The 15,003-nt window shown below is 64.0% G+C and overlaps 5 protein-coding genes and 1 long non-coding RNA gene across 25 annotated transcripts in view; 3 read left to right on the top strand and 3 right to left on the bottom strand.

Moving 5' to 3' along the window:
- The window catches only part of RHOT2 (ras homolog family member T2), a 45,479-nt gene that overhangs the window by 25,751 nt on the left and 4,725 nt on the right, over window positions 1-15,003 (bottom strand). The window contains exon 19 of one of the 2 annotated variants that reach the window (XM_031034302.2): window positions 14,266-14,818. The exons of the other annotated variant lie outside the window; for it this stretch is intronic. Coding sequence (XP_030890162.2) covers window positions 14,692-14,818 — 127 coding nt within the window. The 3' untranslated portion in view covers window positions 14,266-14,691. Of the gene's footprint in view, window positions 1-14,265; window positions 14,819-15,003 lie in introns of those variants that run through there. 2 annotated transcript variants of the gene reach the window in all.
- Window positions 7-4,287, top strand: WDR24 (WD repeat domain 24). The gene is made up of 8 exons (XM_031022556.2): window positions 7-306; window positions 1,311-1,488; window positions 1,638-2,310; window positions 2,808-2,926; window positions 3,005-3,126; window positions 3,222-3,326; window positions 3,395-3,735; window positions 3,865-4,287. The coding sequence occupies exons 1-8, from the start codon at window positions 78-80 to the stop codon at window positions 4,216-4,218; spliced, it is 2,121 nt and encodes a 706-aa protein (XP_030878416.2). The 5' UTR covers window positions 7-77; the 3' UTR covers window positions 4,219-4,287.
- JMJD8 (jumonji domain containing 8) lies at window positions 4,474-7,201 on the top strand. 10 transcript variants are annotated; one of them, XM_031022550.2, is made up of 10 exons: window positions 4,474-4,632; window positions 4,710-4,850; window positions 4,991-5,039; window positions 5,117-5,213; window positions 5,300-5,368; window positions 5,451-5,573; window positions 5,660-5,727; window positions 5,802-5,936; window positions 6,014-6,113; window positions 6,630-7,201. In XM_031022550.2, exons 1-9 carry the CDS (start codon window positions 4,517-4,519, stop codon window positions 6,095-6,097), a joined length of 882 nt encoding a protein of 293 aa, XP_030878410.2. In that variant the 5' UTR covers window positions 4,474-4,516; the 3' UTR covers window positions 6,098-6,113; window positions 6,630-7,201. The 10 variants fall into 10 exon arrangements, with proteins under 10 accessions (XP_030878410.2, XP_081676545.1, XP_081676547.1 ...); XM_081820419.1 differs by having other exon boundaries at window positions 5,660-5,709; XM_081820421.1 differs by having other exon boundaries at window positions 5,660-5,709; window positions 6,017-6,113.
- STUB1 (STIP1 homology and U-box containing protein 1) lies at window positions 6,144-8,581 on the bottom strand. Its single transcript, XM_006751247.3, has 7 exons — window positions 8,295-8,581; window positions 7,525-7,723; window positions 7,273-7,438; window positions 6,970-7,057; window positions 6,793-6,849; window positions 6,596-6,712; window positions 6,144-6,516 (listed from the first exon to the last, which is right to left on the bottom strand). The coding sequence occupies exons 1-7, from the start codon at window positions 8,445-8,447 to the stop codon at window positions 6,391-6,393; spliced, it is 906 nt and encodes a 301-aa protein (XP_006751310.1). The 5' UTR covers window positions 8,448-8,581; the 3' UTR covers window positions 6,144-6,390.
- Window positions 8,958-9,836, top strand: LOC145721614 (uncharacterized). Its single transcript, XR_014145419.1, has 2 exons — window positions 8,958-9,092; window positions 9,547-9,836. It is a non-coding gene; the product is annotated as an uncharacterized LOC145721614 (long non-coding RNA).
- RHBDL1 (rhomboid like 1) lies at window positions 9,086-13,060 on the bottom strand. Of its 10 annotated transcripts, XM_081820407.1 has the most exons (9): window positions 12,548-13,060; window positions 11,918-12,079; window positions 11,454-11,678; window positions 11,229-11,377; window positions 11,003-11,115; window positions 10,828-10,928; window positions 10,687-10,747; window positions 10,283-10,474; window positions 9,086-10,016 (listed from the first exon to the last, which is right to left on the bottom strand). In XM_081820407.1, exons 1-9 carry the CDS (start codon window positions 13,043-13,045, stop codon window positions 9,934-9,936), a joined length of 1,584 nt encoding a protein of 527 aa, XP_081676533.1. In that variant the 5' UTR covers window positions 13,046-13,060; the 3' UTR covers window positions 9,086-9,933. The 10 variants fall into 10 exon arrangements, with proteins under 10 accessions (XP_081676533.1, XP_081676538.1, XP_081676532.1 ...); XM_081820412.1 differs by lacking the exon at window positions 10,283-10,474; XM_081820406.1 differs by lacking the exon at window positions 9,086-10,016 and having other exon boundaries at window positions 10,018-10,474; window positions 11,918-12,076.

The following is a 15,003-nucleotide window of genomic DNA, read 5'->3' on the forward strand; positions in this document are numbered from 1 at the left end:
TTGTGGAGAAGCTGAACCTCCGTGTGGGCCGCAAGCCCTCCCTCAACCTGAGCTGCGCGGACGTAGTCTGGCACCAGATGGACGAGAACCTGCTGGCCACGGCGGCCACCAATGGCGTGGTGGTCACGTGGAACCTGGGCCGGCCATCCCGCAACAAGCAGGACCAGCTGTTCACAGAGCACAAGCGCACAGTGAACAAAGTCTGCTTCCATCCCACTGAGGCCCACGTGCTGCTCAGCGGTTCCCAGGACGGCTTCATGAAGTGCTTTGACCTCCGCAGGAAGGACTCTGTCAGCACCTTCTCGGGTGAGACCCTGGAGGCGGGTCGGGCAGGTGGAGAAGTGCATCGTGTGCATCAGAGGTCTTCAGATATGCCCCCAGAGAGCACTAAAAGAGTGGGTGAGGGTCAGCATGGGAGGGGCAGGATATGGGACCAGGGAGAGGGCAGAGCCTGAGCAGACTACAGCCAACCTGAGCTGCTGAGCAGAGGGTTTGTTTTGCTGCCCAGAGCTCCAGGCCACTTCACAGCAGGAAGCCCACCGAGATCTCCAGGGTCCTCAGCTCAGGGATGGAGAGGAGGTGGGGTATGCTGCCTGGCACCCTTTCCCAGCAGGCCCAGCTCCTTGGCAGCTGGCCTTGAGCCAGCTATCCCTTGTGCACCTTGAAGAGACCAAACAAAGCACGGGGCAGAAGCCTCAGTCGCCTCAGAGAATTGGGGGCCTCTTTAGACAGACCCTTAACTACCTGTGCTGTGGAAAAGCTAGAGTCCTTGAAGGCTCTTCGGTGGTGGTCCATGGGGGTGGACATAGACCTTTAAGGTTTCCAGTCCCGTGGGGCTGACCCAGCTGCTCCAGCTCAAGGTGAAGGGATGGGGCAGAAGGTAGGGCACCCTCATCCAGGCCTCCTTGGGCCTCCCTCAGGGGCGTGTGTACAGATAGCACAGTGAGGCTCCTGTTTGCTCACTGCTCTGACAGCCAGTCCTGAAGCTGGGTCACTGCTCTGTGCAAGAACTGCCGTCAGAAGCACAATCCAGGAGAGGATGGAGGTCCAGGTTTTGGGTTCAAAAACTACACGGTGCCTGGTATCCTGCTTCCTGGCCTAATCTACCCTGTCTTCTCCGTGAAGCCTCTCCTCGCCACCCACCACCCCAGGGCAAGCTTAGCAATGTCTACCCCACCTTCTAGGCCTCCCCACCTTGGCCGCGGGCAGGCATATGACTGCAGTCCACAGTCTGTCCAAGGCCTCCACCATTGGCCACTCTCTCTCCCGGAGCCCTTCACCTTCTCCCTCCATTGACATCCTGCCCACAGGCCAGTCGGAGAGTGTGCGGGACGTCCAGTTCAGCATCCGGGACTACTTCACCTTCGCATCCACCTTTGAGAATGGCAACGTGCAGCTCTGGGACATCCGGAGGCCTGACCGCTGTGAGAGAATGTTCACCGCCCATAACGGGCCTGTCTTCTGCTGCGACTGGCACCCTGAGGACAGGTGTGGGGTGGGGAGGCGTGGCGTGGGGGCACGGGCGGCAGGGTGGGATGGGTGGGCTCCTGGAGGGGCTGCCTCCAGGCCTGTGAGGCAGAGTGGGGAGCCATCCCATCCCCGGAGAGGACCCTGAGGGCTTCGTGCATCTATTGTAGGGGCTGGCTGGCCACAGGTGGACGTGACAAGATGGTGAAGGTCTGGGACATGACCACGCACCGTGCCAAGGAGGTGCACTGCGTGCAAACCATCGCCTCAGTAGCCCGCGTCAAGTGGCGGCCTGAGTGCCGCCACCACCTGGCCACCTGCTCCATGATGGTAGACCATAACATCTACGTGTGGGATGTGCGCCGGCCTTTTGTCCCGGCTGCCATGTTCGAGGAGCACCGCGACGTCACAACAGGCATTGCCTGGCGCCACCCACACGACCCCTCCTTCCTGCTCTCGGGCTCTAAGGACAGCACACTGTGCCAGCACCTGTTCCGTGATGCCAGCCAGCCTGTTGAGCGGGCCAACCCCGAGGGCCTCTGCTATGGCCTCTTTGGGGACCTGGCCTTCGCCGCTAAGGAGAGCCTAGTGGCCACCGAGTCTGGGCGCAAGCCCTATGCCGGTGATCGGCGCCACCCCATCTTCTTCAAGCGCAAGCTGGACCCTGCCGAACCTTTTGTGGGCCTCGCGTCCAGTGCCCTCAGTGTCTTTGAGATAGAGCCTGGCAGTGGCAGCATGAGCTGGTTCGTGGACACCGCCGAGCGTTATGCCCTGGCTGGTCGGCCTCTGGCTGAGCTCTGTGACCACAATGCAAAAGTGGCTCGGGACCTTGGCCGCAACCAGGTAGGTGAGGTGGCCCAGGGACCATGAACTTGGGGGCTCCCCCAACTGCTCTACCCAGACCCTGCCCTGGGTTCAGTGCTCAGCTCTGGCGGCTGCCACCACCAGCCACCACCCTGGTATCTGAGGGTACCCAGTGCCATCATTGGGGTGCAGGCTTGAAGTCCCTTCTTGTGGCTCATTTTTGCTTTTGGATTTCCCAAGGTGTCTGACCCCACAGAGGCTCACATAGCTTCTCATTGTCTTCCTGGGACCACAGGCTCATTTCCATGTTGGCTGCCTCCAATTTCTGCTCCTTCCTATTCCCTCGTAGGGCAGAGACTAAGATATTTGTCTTTGGCATAGACTTCAATTTCCCCAGCTGCGGTGGACCAGGACATTGGGTGCCTGGGGCAGCTGAACATTGAGAGTTTGTGGTTCCATCCAGGAGTGGGGGAGGGGGGGGTGCATGGCATGCCAGGAACCCAGGCCCCTTTTGAGTGCCTGGCGCCCGTCCCTAGGTAGCACAGACCTGGACCATGCTGCGGATCATCTACTGTAGCCCTGGCCTGGCGTCTGCCACCAGCCTCAACCACAGTGTGGGCAAGGGCAGCTCTTGTGGCTTGCCACTCATGAACAGGTAGACATCTGGGGGTGGCTCTCCTCAGAGGGTGGGGCTGTTGGAACCTATCTACCCATTGGCCTTCCCTACCCGCAGTTTCAACCTGAAGGATATGGCCCCAGGGTTGGGCAGTGAGACCAGACTGGACCGTAGCAAGGGTGATACACGGAGCGACACGGTGCTGCTTGACTCCTCAGCCACACTCATCACCAATGAGGGTAGGCTAGGAGGCGCACAGGGCATTGATGGGAGCGGGGCTAGGGCATCCCAAAATCAGTTCCTCTGGAATGCCCCCCGTCTCTGTTATGGGCAGATAACGAAGAGACAGAGGGCAGCGACGTGCCTGCAGACTACCTGCTGGGCGATGTGGAGGGCGAGGAGGATGAGCTGTACCTGTTAGACCCGGAGCATGCACACCGTGAGTCGGGGCTGGGGGTGGGGCTGGCCGGTGGGGCCAGGGTCTCAGACCCCATCCCTGCCTTGCAGCAGAGGACCCGGAGTACGTGCTGCCCCAGGAAGCCTTCCCACTACGCCACGAGATCGTGGACACTCCGCCTGGCCCGGAGCACCTGCAGGACAAGGCCGACTCGCCCCACGTGAGCGGCAGCGAGGCTGACGCGGCTTCCCTGGCGCCCGTGGATTCCTCCTTCTCGCTCCTCTCCGTCTCACATGCTCTCCACGACACCCGCCTGCCCCCTGACTTCTTCAGTGCCCTGGTGTGTGACATGCTGCGCTTCTACGCCGAGCAGGGTGATGTGCAGATGGCTGTGTCCGTGCTCATCGTGCTGGGCGAGCGCGTGCGCAAGGACATTGATGAGCAGACGCAGGTAGGTGACTGGGACGGGGGAAGGCCTCCCTGCCCGCCCCCAGGACTGCCCCCCGCCCCCAGCGCGCTCCGGGGGGAGCCCCCCAGTGTGCCCATCTCCAGACCTCTGCCTCCCTCCCCTCCCCGCCAGGAGCACTGGTACACGTCCTACATCGACCTGTTGCAGCGCTTCTGCCTCTGGAACGTGTCCAACCAGGTCGTGAAGCTCAGCACCAGCCGCGCCATTAGCTGCCTCAACCAGGCGTCCACCACTCTGCACGTCAACTGCAGCCACTGCAAGCGGCCGATGAGCAGCCGCGGCTGGGTCTGTGACCGGTGCCACCGCTGCGCCAGCATGTGCGCCGTGTGCCACCACGTGGTCAAGGGTCTGTTCGTGTGGTGCCAGGGTTGCAGCCACGGCGGCCACCTGCAGCACATCATGAAGTGGCTGGAGGGCAGCTCCCACTGCCCCGCGGGCTGCGGCCACCTGTGCGAGTACTCCTGACCCGCCCGCGCTGGGCTTGGGGCGGGAGGGGCTGGGCGTGGCAAGCCAATAAAGGAAGCAGGAGCCGCAGTCTGAGGCTGCCTGTCCCCGCCGCTCGCGCCGCCGATGGCCCACGTCCTGCGCCGGGCGACTCCGGTGGGTGGGTGGCAGCGTCGCCATGGGAACTGGCAGCGGCCGCTAACCCCTCTCCCGCGGCCTTCGCACCGCCTTCCGAACAAACCCTCCCTTCCGGGGCGAGCCAATGGAACTGCTTCCGGGGCGGGGCCGGCGCCGTTGCCGCGACGATGGAACTCCCGGCATGCCTCGCGGCGGCGGGCTCATGGCGCCGGGGGCGCGGCTGCTCTTCCTGCTGGCGGTGTGGACGCTGGCTGCTCTGGCCCGGCACGGCGCCGGGAAGGCGGGCGATGGAGGGTGGTGAGCGGCGCCGGCGGCCGGGGTGGGCCGGGGCGGGCCGCGCCGTGGGGCGGGCCGCTGACCCGCTGTGCCCGCAGGCAGCGGCCCGGACCCGGGGCGCCGGCGGCCCTGGCGGAGGAGCATCGCTGCGCCGTGGAACGTCGGGGGGACCTCAGCTACTCCGAGTTCGTGCAGCAGTACGTGCGTCCCCTCGCACTGGCCACCCCTCCCACACCCCAGTGCGTGTCCCCCGGAGCGCTGCTGTCCCCACTCCCTTGTTTGCCGACCCGTCCGCTCGGGCCCCCCTAGTCCGCCCCCCCCCCCTTCAGCTAACGCGGATGGGCGAGGCTGAGACCTGGCCGTGACTCTGACCTTGCAGCTACGCCTTCTCCAGACCCGTCATTCTGCAGGGGCTCACAGACAACTCGGTGAGTGCTGGCGCCCCTCCTGGCCACTTGTCACCCGTGCTGGGCCCGGCCCTTGAATCTCTTCCCCACCCCCTCAGAGGTTCCGGGCTTTGTGCTCCCGAGAAAGGCTACTGGCCTCCTTTGGGGACAGCGTGGTTCGGCTGAGCACTGCCAATACCTACTCCTACCGGAAAGGTGAGCTACCCCACCCTGCAGCCCAGCCTGCTCGCCAGCATCTTGCAAGTAGCTTCAGCCAGTCCTGATCAGCCCCTTTCCTGCAGTGGACCTGCCCTTTCAGGAGTATGTGGAGCACTTGCTGTATCCCCAGGACCCTACCTCTCTGGGCAACGGTGAGTCCAATTTGGTTGGCCATGGGCTGGGATGGGGGCACCCAGGTGCCAAGATCTCTGTGCCTCCCATGTTCTTTGTTAGCAGACACCTTGTATTTCTTTGGGGACAACAATTTCAGCGAATGGGCATCGCTCTTTCAGCACTACTCCCCACCACCATTTAGTCTGCTGGGTACCACTGCTGCTTACAGTTTTGGAATCGCAGGTGGGTACCTTGTAAAGGGGATTTGGAAGGGAAGAGAACACTGTAAGTTGGGTTGCCTCAGCAACTGCTCATAAATGACCCCACAGGAGCTGGTTCTGGGGTGCCCTTCCACTGGCATGGGCCCGGGTTCTCAGAGGTGATCTACGGCCGCAAGGTCAGCACAGGATGGGGGCTGGGGCTTGGGGCTTACTGACTGCAACAGAGTGACCCTATTGCTCCCATCCTCAGCGCTGGTTCCTATACCCCCCTGAGAAGACACCCGACTTCCATCCCAATAAAACCACGCTGGCCTGGCTTCAGGACATGTACCCAACCCTGGCACCATCTGCAAGGCCCTTGGAGTGCACCGTCCAGGCTGGTGAGGTCAGTAGGTGGCAGGAAGGGGCCAGGCTGGACCAGACGCCACCAACTAATCCCTGTGCCCCACCCCCACCTCCCAGCAGGTGCTGTATTTCCCTGACCGGTGGTGGCATGCCACGCTCAACCTGGACACCAGTGTTTTCATCTCTACCTTCCTCAGCTAGCCAGAGTGGGCGGCTGGTGAGCCCAGCACACACCAGCGCACACCCCTAGAGTGCTCACAGATTTTATTACAGGACAGTGGTGGCAGCAGCCCACCCTCACCTGCTGTTTCTGGCCCAGATGGGGGTGGAGGTGGGGCTCACGGTCCAGCAGCAAAACTGATGAGGGGGGGGTTGGGGACACCAGGGCAGGGATCTAGGGACACCAACTATGTACAGGAACTGGAGCTACTGCCCCAAGGCCGTCCTGGGCCAGGGCACTAGGCAAGGCGGGCAGCCCTGGCCCTTGCCCAGCCTCAGTAGTCCTCCACCCAGCCGTTCTCGGAGATGAAAGCATCAATGACCTCTTTCATGGCCAGGTTGGGGATGAGCTGTTCCTGGGTCAGGGGGCTCCGGGTGACAGGGTCAAAGTGGCCCACGCGCTGCAGTGTGCAGTGACAACAGGATCAGAAAGTGCTCAGTGGTTATGGGTCCTACTCCCAACACTTTGTGGGCCCTCACCTGCAGATGCTCCTCAATGTCCTTTCGGTCATAGGTGATACCGCTGGGCGTGATGCATGGTTCCCGCATGAGCTCAAAGCTGATCTTGCCACATAGATAGTCCGGGATGTCTCGCTTCTGCAGCACATAGGGTGAGGTCAGGCACCAGGATGGGGACGCTGGTCCAACTCCTGCTACCCAGAGGACAGACAGCTTACCTTTCTCTTCTCATCCACCTGGGAGAAAAGCTCATCCATGTCTGCTAAATACTTGTCCTGCGAAGAACCAAGCAGCTACGCGTGGGCCAGATGCCCCATCCCCCTCCCCCGGGCACACCCTCCCATCACAGGCACGCAAACATGCACACATCCACACGTGGGCTGGGGCACCCTCACGTGCTTGGCCTCGATGCAGGCCTGCTGGGCCCGGATGTGGCCATCGTCCTCATCACCGTCGTGGTTCCGCTGACATTCTTCTAGTTCCCTGGGGGTTGACCACGAGCTAGTCAGAAATGGGTCTGGCCAGAAGAGATCACACTCCACCCCAACCTTGGGCTCGTTCAGGTCTCGCCTTCCCTCCATCTCCTGCTTGCCAATATTGGCCTTCAATAAACACTTGTGTTCTTGACTCAGAGTTAACCCCAGAGTGCTGACTTGGGGCTGGGTGGGGCCCTGGAGCCTGCCACTACCACAGCCCACCTCTCCCGCTCGGCCACAATAAGCCGAGTGAGGTAGGAGTGCAGCTCGTTCTCCTGGTGGATGCGCCGCTCCTCGATGCTGTTCCAGCGCTTCTTCTTAGCGATGCGCAGAGCACTAGGGATGTCATCCCCAAAGTTGAGCCGTTGCTCCTTGGCCAGGTTGTAGGCTGGGGGAATAGGGGCTTCAGGTCACCTGGCTAGTCCATCCACCCGGTCCCAGGCGCCCCTGTAACCTGACAACCTGTAGGCCCACCTCGCTGCAGATTAGCAATGGCCTCATCATAGCTCTCCATCTCTAGCTGGCACTGCCCCAGGAAGAAGTGTGCCTTCACAGACTGCCCGTCCAGTTCCAAAGCCCGCCGGCAGTCTGCCAGAGCCTGCTCATGCTGCTGCATCTTCAGGTAGCACAATGCCCGGTTGGTGTAGTACACTGCCACCAGGGGATTCCGGGTCTGGGGACCAAGGCCAGGCCAGCCAGCATGAGGGAGTGAGCTCTGTGCTCCTTCTCCGTCCTAGGCCCTGTCCTAGGTCCAGTTTAGAGCCCACGGCTAGAATCAAGACACCAGAAACTTCTCAGCTTCAAAGCCCCTGCGTACTGAGGATTGGTGGAGGATGAACTCCCGCTCCTGAGGCCTGCATGAACCCACCCTCTTGACTCCCAGCAGGTCTTGTAAATCTAAGTTTTTCAGACCTGTGGAGATCCCCAGCTTTGGCCCTGGAGTTCTCAAGGAACAAGGATCCCTGGTCCTCGGTCTGGGGGCCTCAAACACCTCGAAGCTCCCACCCGCCACACTTCTCCAGCAACCAGCAGTGGCTCGAGAGCCACAGCCCTGACCCGACTGAAACAAGATCATCACTGAGCTCTCAGAGCCCAAACGCCCCCGCGTACGAACCAAGAGCCTCCGAAGGTCCGGTGGGAATGGCCGGGCAGGGGCTCCGGGGAGGACGCGGGGCCGAAGCCCGGGCCCCGCCCCCTCCCCTGGCCCGGACGCCGGTCCCTTCCCCCGGCGCGGGCGCACTCACGATGGCGCGGCCGTAGCAGGCCGCCGCCTCCGGGTATTTGCGGCCCACGAAGAGCCGGTTGCCCTGCTCCTTGAGCTCCTGCGCGCTCGGGCTCTTTTCGGGGCTTCCGGCGCCCAGCCGCGCGCCGCCCTCCTTCTCCTCCTTGCCCTTCATGGCGCCGCGCGGCACAGCCTGGGCTTTGCTCCCAGGCTCCGCGTCTGGCCCGCCCTGCACCCGCAGCCCGAGCCCGCAGCCCGAGCCCCCGATCCGCTCGGGCCCGGTCCAGCAATCCGCCACCGGAACTTCCGGCCGCGCGGGGCGGGGCCAGTGGGGCGGGCGGACGCGCGGTAGGCGGGGACGCGCATGCGTCCGACGAGCCGCGGGGGGGGGGGGAAGGGGGCGGAGCCGGCTGGGAGCATGCGCTCGAGGCAAAGCGACCCGCGACGTCAAGTCCGGAGCTGCGCCAGGACGGCGGCCCAGCAGCTCTCGGCTCCGCCCCACCGAGGCCCCGCCCCGCGCGCGAACATGGCGGCTGCACGCGGGCTGTGGGGCTGTGAGGCCTGGAGCCGCCGGGCCGCCGTCCTGGCCGCAACGGGGAGGTGCTGTGGGCGCGCGCGGACCGCTAGGGGCGGGTGGAAGGCCTGGACCGATGACAGGGCGGGGGGGGGGCGGTCAGTAGGGCGGACGACCCTCGTTGCCCGAGTCTCCGTCACCGCCCTTCCCCAGGCACCGACAGGAGTGCCCGCGGCCACCGAGGGCCGAGCGGAGAAGCACCTGACACGAAACGAGCTGGAGCGGCCACGGGCGTGGAAGGTGGTGGTGAGGGCTTCCCACGTGCGGGGCCGGGCCTGGCGGCGTGGGCGGAGCTTCCTCGTGGTGCGGGTCCGCTTGGTGAGGTCCACCACCCGTGACCCCCGAACCCACCCCGGACCGGATTAGCCGGGAGAGCTGGGCGCCCCGCGAGGTCGCGGGCCGGACCTGGCCGGTTAGTGTCCTTGCCTGTGAAATGGGCCCATGGCCATGTCCATGACGCTGGGGGTCCCTGGGAAGGGCAGCCCTTACGCCGAGCTTGTCCAGACCCTGGTAGGGCACGAGTCCTGGCTGCAGGGATTCCGGAGGCGGCAGCCTTCGTGTCCCACCGCGCAGTGGTCGCAGTACACCCTCAGCAGAGGTGAGGGCCCCGTTGGCAGGCAGGGGTGCAGTATGCAGAGCTGTACGGGAGGATCTAGTGGCCAGTGTCCCCGGGCCCCAGCCTCCCTCTGCCCCTCCCTAGGCAGTCCCTCAGGGCTGTGGACCCCTCACCATGTGGAGACAGCAGTATGGACATGGGCTGTGGGGCAGAAGCTGTGCCCTGATCTGCTGCCGGGCCTTGGTCCCAGCCCGGCCATTCCTGAGGACACCACTGCCAGCCAAAAAATGCAGAACGCAGGCTGCCTGAACTTGGCTGTGGCCCAGGGCCTGCTCACCTGCCCGCAACCTCAGGCCACAGGTTTCTCTGGAGGGCGGGCTGTCCAAGCAGGAGGCTGGCTGCTGTGGGATCTCAGTAAATGCTTGCTGAACTCACACCTGACTGTGAGGACCCCAACTTCTCCCCACATTCATCTTTCTCACACACACAGACACACACATCTCATACCAGTGCAGAGGAGAAAGGGGAAGCTCAGGCTGTCCACATGTCCGCAGTCTGTTCAGTGAGTGGGAGGGAGGCCAGGCCAGCCCCCAGAGCCCCGGTACAGCCACCTGCTGCAGTGTAAAATATTTATTCATTCTCCAAAAAGGCTCAGACTGCAAATCGTGGGGGAGAGGCCGGGGCAGGGTCTCCTCTGGGGCCACACCTGGGGACCTCCCCTGCCTAGCCAGGCAGTCCTACCTCCCCAGGCCTGGGAAGGGGCAGCCAGGGCTGATGTAAGGCTTGGCCTGGACTCAGTGAGTTGCAGGGGCCACCTGCCCCCACGGAGGAGAAGCAGTCTTGAGATGTACATTCAGAGAGGGCGGACATGCAGACTCGCCTGGTGGCTGGCCCACATACACCTGTGCCCTGGCCTGTGTGGCCCTGGGAAGCCCATCAGGGTGGTGGAGGGATGTGGGCGCCCAGCAGGTCGTAGGCGAAGATGTTCCAGAAGATGGCAAAGAGCAGGAAAGTGCCATAGGCGAGCAGCACCACCCACCAGCCACACTGGTCCCGCAGGCGTTCCTCATAGCTGCGCAGGATGGTCAGACCCATGCTGACCCCTACCACTGCACCTGCCAGGTGTGCCATGAAGCTGGGCTGGGGGCCTGAGGCAGGCAGTGGTGGGGAAAAGCGGAGCCACACGGCCCGGCCCACCTCGGAACTCACTGCAGAGAAAGGTGGCAGGTGGGAGGCACCCTGGCCTTAGGCTGAGGCCCCCCAGCCCCCTGACCCCCTACTTACTGCACACCAAGGCCAGCACCATCCTCAGCAGCTTGTAGGGACACCTCATCCCAGCCCAGTTCTGATGGGGCATGAGACAGAGGCTGTGAGGCAGGCCTTGTGGGCCCCTCCCCACACCCACCCCGCAGTCTGCCCTATTACCATGACGACGTTGGCCAGGTGTGCCGAGCACAGGGCGTAGACCCCACCAGAGCCCCCCACCACAGGGGCCCGCATGTCGGTTATGGAGACAGTCAGGGAGCCTGTGTGAGCAAAGGGAGAACCATGAGGGCGAGGCTCACCAGTATAATGGCCAGGGGCCACGTGCCTGCCTCACCTGCCAGCACACCAGCCAGGTAGAGCAGGCTGATGCGGAGCAGACCATGCACCATCTCCAAGGGCACCCCAATCATCAGCTGCAGGAGCGCGTTGAACCCTAGTTGCTCCAGGCTGGCCATGTGGGTGTAAACAGATGTAAGGTCAGCTGTCAGGCCACCAGCCCGACTTGAGGGACTGTGTTCCTGACTCTGTCAGAGGGATGCTGGCGGTGGGCCCCCACTCACCCAACATGCATGAACATATAGGTGAGGAAGCGCCAGGCTCGAGCACGGTGGCCAGGGTGGTACACGAGGGGGCTCTTCATGTACTCAGGGTGGTAGGTCTGCAGCACCCACTTGTTGAGACGAGCCCCGTAGCACAGGAACACGATGATCTGGGAGGGAGAGGTGTTAGGGCCAGGCAGGGCCAGGCCCGTGGGCGGCTCCTGAGTGGCAGACAAGTGGGCACACCTGGGCAAGGGTGACTGAGGCCATAAACACGGGGGGTGGGCAGCTGCGGTGTCTGTAAAAGTACCAGTGGCGGTCCACCTCTCGGGGCAGGATCTCGTAGGCAACGTAGCGCACAAACCGCTTGTAGACACCCAGGCCTGGCTCATCCAGTAGCCCGTCCCGGGGCAGTGCCCTCTGTCCGTTGGCGATGGCCCGCTTAAAGCTGCTTGAGCGTTTACTGCTGATCTGGAGGGGGGCGGCCCTAAGCATGGGCCACCATACTCCCCACCCGCACCCCCCGAGCCACCCTGTCCCCTTGGCCCACCCAGCTCCTGGTAGAGTCTGAGTCCCTGCCCCAAGTCCACACTCCTTCCTGGTGGGAAGGGCAGGGAGTGGGGGCTGCCTGCCCACCCCACTCCAGCCAGGCACTGTGCCTGCCAAAGCCTAGGCCCCTACCCCTGCTGTCCGCCCATTATGGCACTGACCAGGTCCACCAGCTCCTGGTAGCAGACCTGGCCCCGCTCGTTGCTCTGGGCCAAGGCCACCAGCATGTCCAGCTTGGCCGGGTCCAGGGGCAGCTCATGGCTGTGCACCAGGCCGGTGAAGGTGTCCGCACCGATGAAACCTGTGTGCTCAGGGTCCAGCTGCTGGGGTGGGGGGGGCCATCGGCCAAGGCTTGAGAGTGGGGATCAGGCTTCCAAGCCACAGAGCTGGGCCAGGCCAGCTGGGACAGGCAGGCTCCAAACACCCCAGGGCCAGACCTCTGCACCCACACGGTCCCAGGAGCTGCCAGGGCACCAGTGCCTGGGTCCCAGGCCTCCAGCTCTTAGGGGCCTCCCCACCTCATTTCTGCCTTGCCCATCCTCCTAGAAGAGTAGGGCCAAGGTCTGAGGACAATCTCCCTCCCTCCTATACCTCCCTAGGGACCCTGATCTGGCCCGCCCTCTCCCGGAGTGTCCGGCAGGGGGCCAGGGTCATGGGAGAGGGGGCTTGAGAGTAGGCGCCGAGCAGCGGGACTGGACCGCGGCTCTCTGGGAGCTCCGTCGCCTCGGCCCAGCCCTGCCGCGGGGGCTGTGCGGGCGCCCCCCACCCACCCACCCACCCACGCCACGCACCTGCTCCTGGATAAGCTGCAGCAGCGAGCTCCTGTCCATAGAGCCAGGCGGGGCCGGGGGCCGGGGTTGGCGGCCGCGGCCGGAAGGGGCTGCTTTGCGGACGACTCCGCTCCGCCCCGGCCCGCCCGCTCCTCCCGGTCCGTTCGGCGCCGCGTCACGGAGCCGGAGCCGCCCGCCAGTGCGCGCGCGCTGCCGCCGCCGGCCCCGCCACGCGCGGCCGGGACACGCGCGCGCTCCGCATGCGGACGCGCCCCAGGAAGGAACGGCCCCGACCATAGCTTGGGTCTCGCCGCCCGGCTCACCGCCTTCCCGTTCCAGGCTGGGGCCGCTCGTCAAGCGGGTACAGCGGCTGGGAAACTGAGTCACGGCATACCACCCCAGCTCCCTCCCTCGCGCGCCCCTCTGCTTGGGGCTTGAGCGCTGAGGCCACCTCCTCACTGCCTGTGATCCTGACTCAGGCCAGGGTTCCCTGAAGGTGCCAGCTTGCCTGCCAGACATGCTTGTTTGCTGGCAGCAAGGCACCAAGGTCCCATCATGTGGGCACCAAGGCCGACAGGGCAACTAGCAGGGATCCGTGGGGGAGACTTGGTGCAGCCATCCCCACTCAGCGCGCAGACACCAATCCACAGCACCCACCTGGGACTGGAGACCCCGGACCGCTCCTGCAGGCTCAATGCTGGACAGTGGGACCTCCAGTTCTGGGAGTTCATGGGGAGCCTAGGCAGACCCGTGGACGATGGTGCAGAGACCCCAACGCACAGGGCTGCAGCTGGGATAGGAAAGGGTCCCTGCTTCCTGGGGAGGGCAAGCAGACCCCTCCAGGGATGGAGATGACAGAGACCATGGTGATGTGTTGTAACAGCAAGCCCCTCAAGGGCCACTCAAAATCCTGATGCCACAGTCAACACTGGGGCAGCTGGGCCTCAGGCGGAACCACTGGCTAAAAGAGCATCCAGCGCCACCCTAAAGCGGGTGAGCAGCACACCCACGGGACCAGGGCCAGCAGGGCTGGGAGGCTGGTGCAAGGACAACTTCAGGGTCAACCCCAGAACTTGTGTGTCAGGCTGGAGCATCCCTGTGGGGCGGGGAGCTCCCCCAACCTACAAATAGCTCCTCGGAGCTTGGGGAAGGCTGCCTCGCAGAGAAGGGCTGATGGCAGACAGGGAGCACCCAGCCACACCGCAGGTTCTCCGCTCCAGGCCCCAGAACACACACCGAGTAGACGCCCGGGCTCCACGCTGGGCACCCTCCTCAGTCCAAGAAAGGTTCTCGCTCCCCCACCCTGCAGGCTGGGGCTCTCTGGCTGTCCCCACCCAGTGCCAGGGGCCAAGGCCTCTGGTCAGGGTGTGAGGAAACACGGCAGATTTCTCAGGCCAGGCCAACCCCGCGCAGAAGCAGGGCATCTGTGCACACCCCAGTCCCGCCCCCAAGTCCCAGACCCTCAGCACATCTCAGCCAGGCTACTGTGATGCTAAGCTCTGGGGGGCGGGGCAGCCATCAAAAGGGTCTTGCGTATCAGAACCCCTCAGGCCAGCACAGACCTGGATGGATGCAGTGGCTCCCAGAGAGCAGGTGGGCCCCGAGGGAGACCGCAGAATGGGGACCCAGGCCTGGAGGGGAGGTGTGGGGCTCAGGACTGAGGTTTCCAGCCCATGCTGAGACAAAGGACGTGTTTTAGTGGATTCAAGAAACATCTCTTCAAAAAGCAGGATCCCAGGTGCAAAACACAGAAGTGAATTTTAATCAGGAGACCCCACCTCATGTCTTCCGGGAGGGGTGAGGCGCTGGGCCCATCTCCAAACCAAGGAGGAGAGGGAGACCATATCAACCACGTCCTTCCCCCACCCCCACCTTTGACCCCCTTCATGACCACTGACTGCCTGGGACCAGAAAGGAGTGGAGCCCTGAGAATACTTGGGTCTGGGGTCACTGGCTTCCTCACCCATGACACCCATTCCCTCCGACACATGACACCCAACGCGGGTGATGCTCGGCATCTGCAGCTGGGTAGGGACACAGGCTACCAGGACCTGGAGGCCAGCCCTTGGGGCTCAGGCAGGGAGGCGAGCCAGGTGTCCCCAGACAGAAGGCAGGCCCCTCGAGCAGGTGGCCCCCACACCAGCACCCTGGGGGCCCCTGAGGCCTCATCGGCTCTTCAGCAAGGCCCGGAAGAGTGAGAGGCTGAGGATGGCAGTGACGGCAGCTCCAACAGCCCCCAGCGTCACCCGCAGCCAGAAGGAGGTGGTGGGCAGCTCGCCAGGGGCCAGGTGTCTGCAGGACAGAGAGGCTGGCTGGGGGCAGATGCCGCTGCCCGAGCCCCCACCCCGCCTCCTGGGGCTGCGCTCTGCCCGCACGGGGCCACCAGTGGGACTTGGGCCCACACTACAGCTGCCCTGCTCTCTGGTCAACAGGGATGACTGCTTCCCTGGACAGGGCCTGGCCTCCCACCGCAGGGC

Source organism: Leptonychotes weddellii, chromosome 5, assembly GCF_054177405.1.
Source record: "Leptonychotes weddellii isolate Sample4059 chromosome 5, ASM5417740v2, whole genome shotgun sequence".
NCBI classification, from domain to species: Eukaryota; Metazoa; Chordata; class Mammalia; order Carnivora; family Phocidae; genus Leptonychotes; species Leptonychotes weddellii.

Excerpts from the sequence above, each read along its gene's own strand:
- RHBDL1 (XM_081820405.1), bottom strand. The coding sequence starts at position 13,045 with ATGTCTGGCAGGCAAGCTGGCACCTTCAGGGAACCCTGGCCTGAGTCA. Across the intron at positions 10,748-10,827 it reads ACCTGGCCAACGTCGTCATG|AACTGGGCTGGGATGAGGTG; the intron begins GTAATAGGGCAG and ends ATGCCCCATCAG. Across the intron at positions 10,475-10,686 it reads GGTGCTGGCCTTGGTGTGCA|CTATGAGGAACGCCTGCGGG; the intron begins GTAAGTAGGGGG and ends CATCCTGCGCAG.
- WDR24 (XM_031022556.2), top strand. The coding sequence starts at position 78 with ATGGACGAGAACCTGCTGGCCACGGCGGCCACCAATGGCGTGGTGGTC. Across the intron at positions 2,311-2,807 it reads GGGACCTTGGCCGCAACCAG|GTAGCACAGACCTGGACCAT; the intron begins GTAGGTGAGGTG and ends GCCCGTCCCTAG. Across the intron at positions 2,927-3,004 it reads GGCTTGCCACTCATGAACAG|TTTCAACCTGAAGGATATGG; the intron begins GTAGACATCTGG and ends CCCTACCCGCAG.
- JMJD8 (XM_031022550.2), top strand. The coding sequence starts at position 4,517 with ATGCCTCGCGGCGGCGGGCTCATGGCGCCGGGGGCGCGGCTGCTCTTC. Across the intron at positions 4,633-4,709 it reads AAGGCGGGCGATGGAGGGTG|GCAGCGGCCCGGACCCGGGG; the intron begins GTGAGCGGCGCC and ends CTGTGCCCGCAG. Across the intron at positions 5,937-6,013 it reads GCACCGTCCAGGCTGGTGAG|CAGGTGCTGTATTTCCCTGA; the intron begins GTCAGTAGGTGG and ends CCCACCTCCCAG.
- STUB1 (XM_006751247.3), bottom strand. The coding sequence starts at position 8,447 with ATGAAGGGCAAGGAGGAGAAGGAGGGCGGCGCGCGGCTGGGCGCCGGA. Across the intron at positions 7,058-7,272 it reads ATTGTGGCCGAGCGGGAGAG|GGAACTAGAAGAATGTCAGC; the intron begins GTGGGCTGTGGT and ends GTCAACCCCCAG. Across the intron at positions 6,850-6,969 it reads CCTGCATCGAGGCCAAGCAC|GACAAGTATTTAGCAGACAT; the intron begins GTGAGGGTGCCC and ends GGTTCTTCGCAG.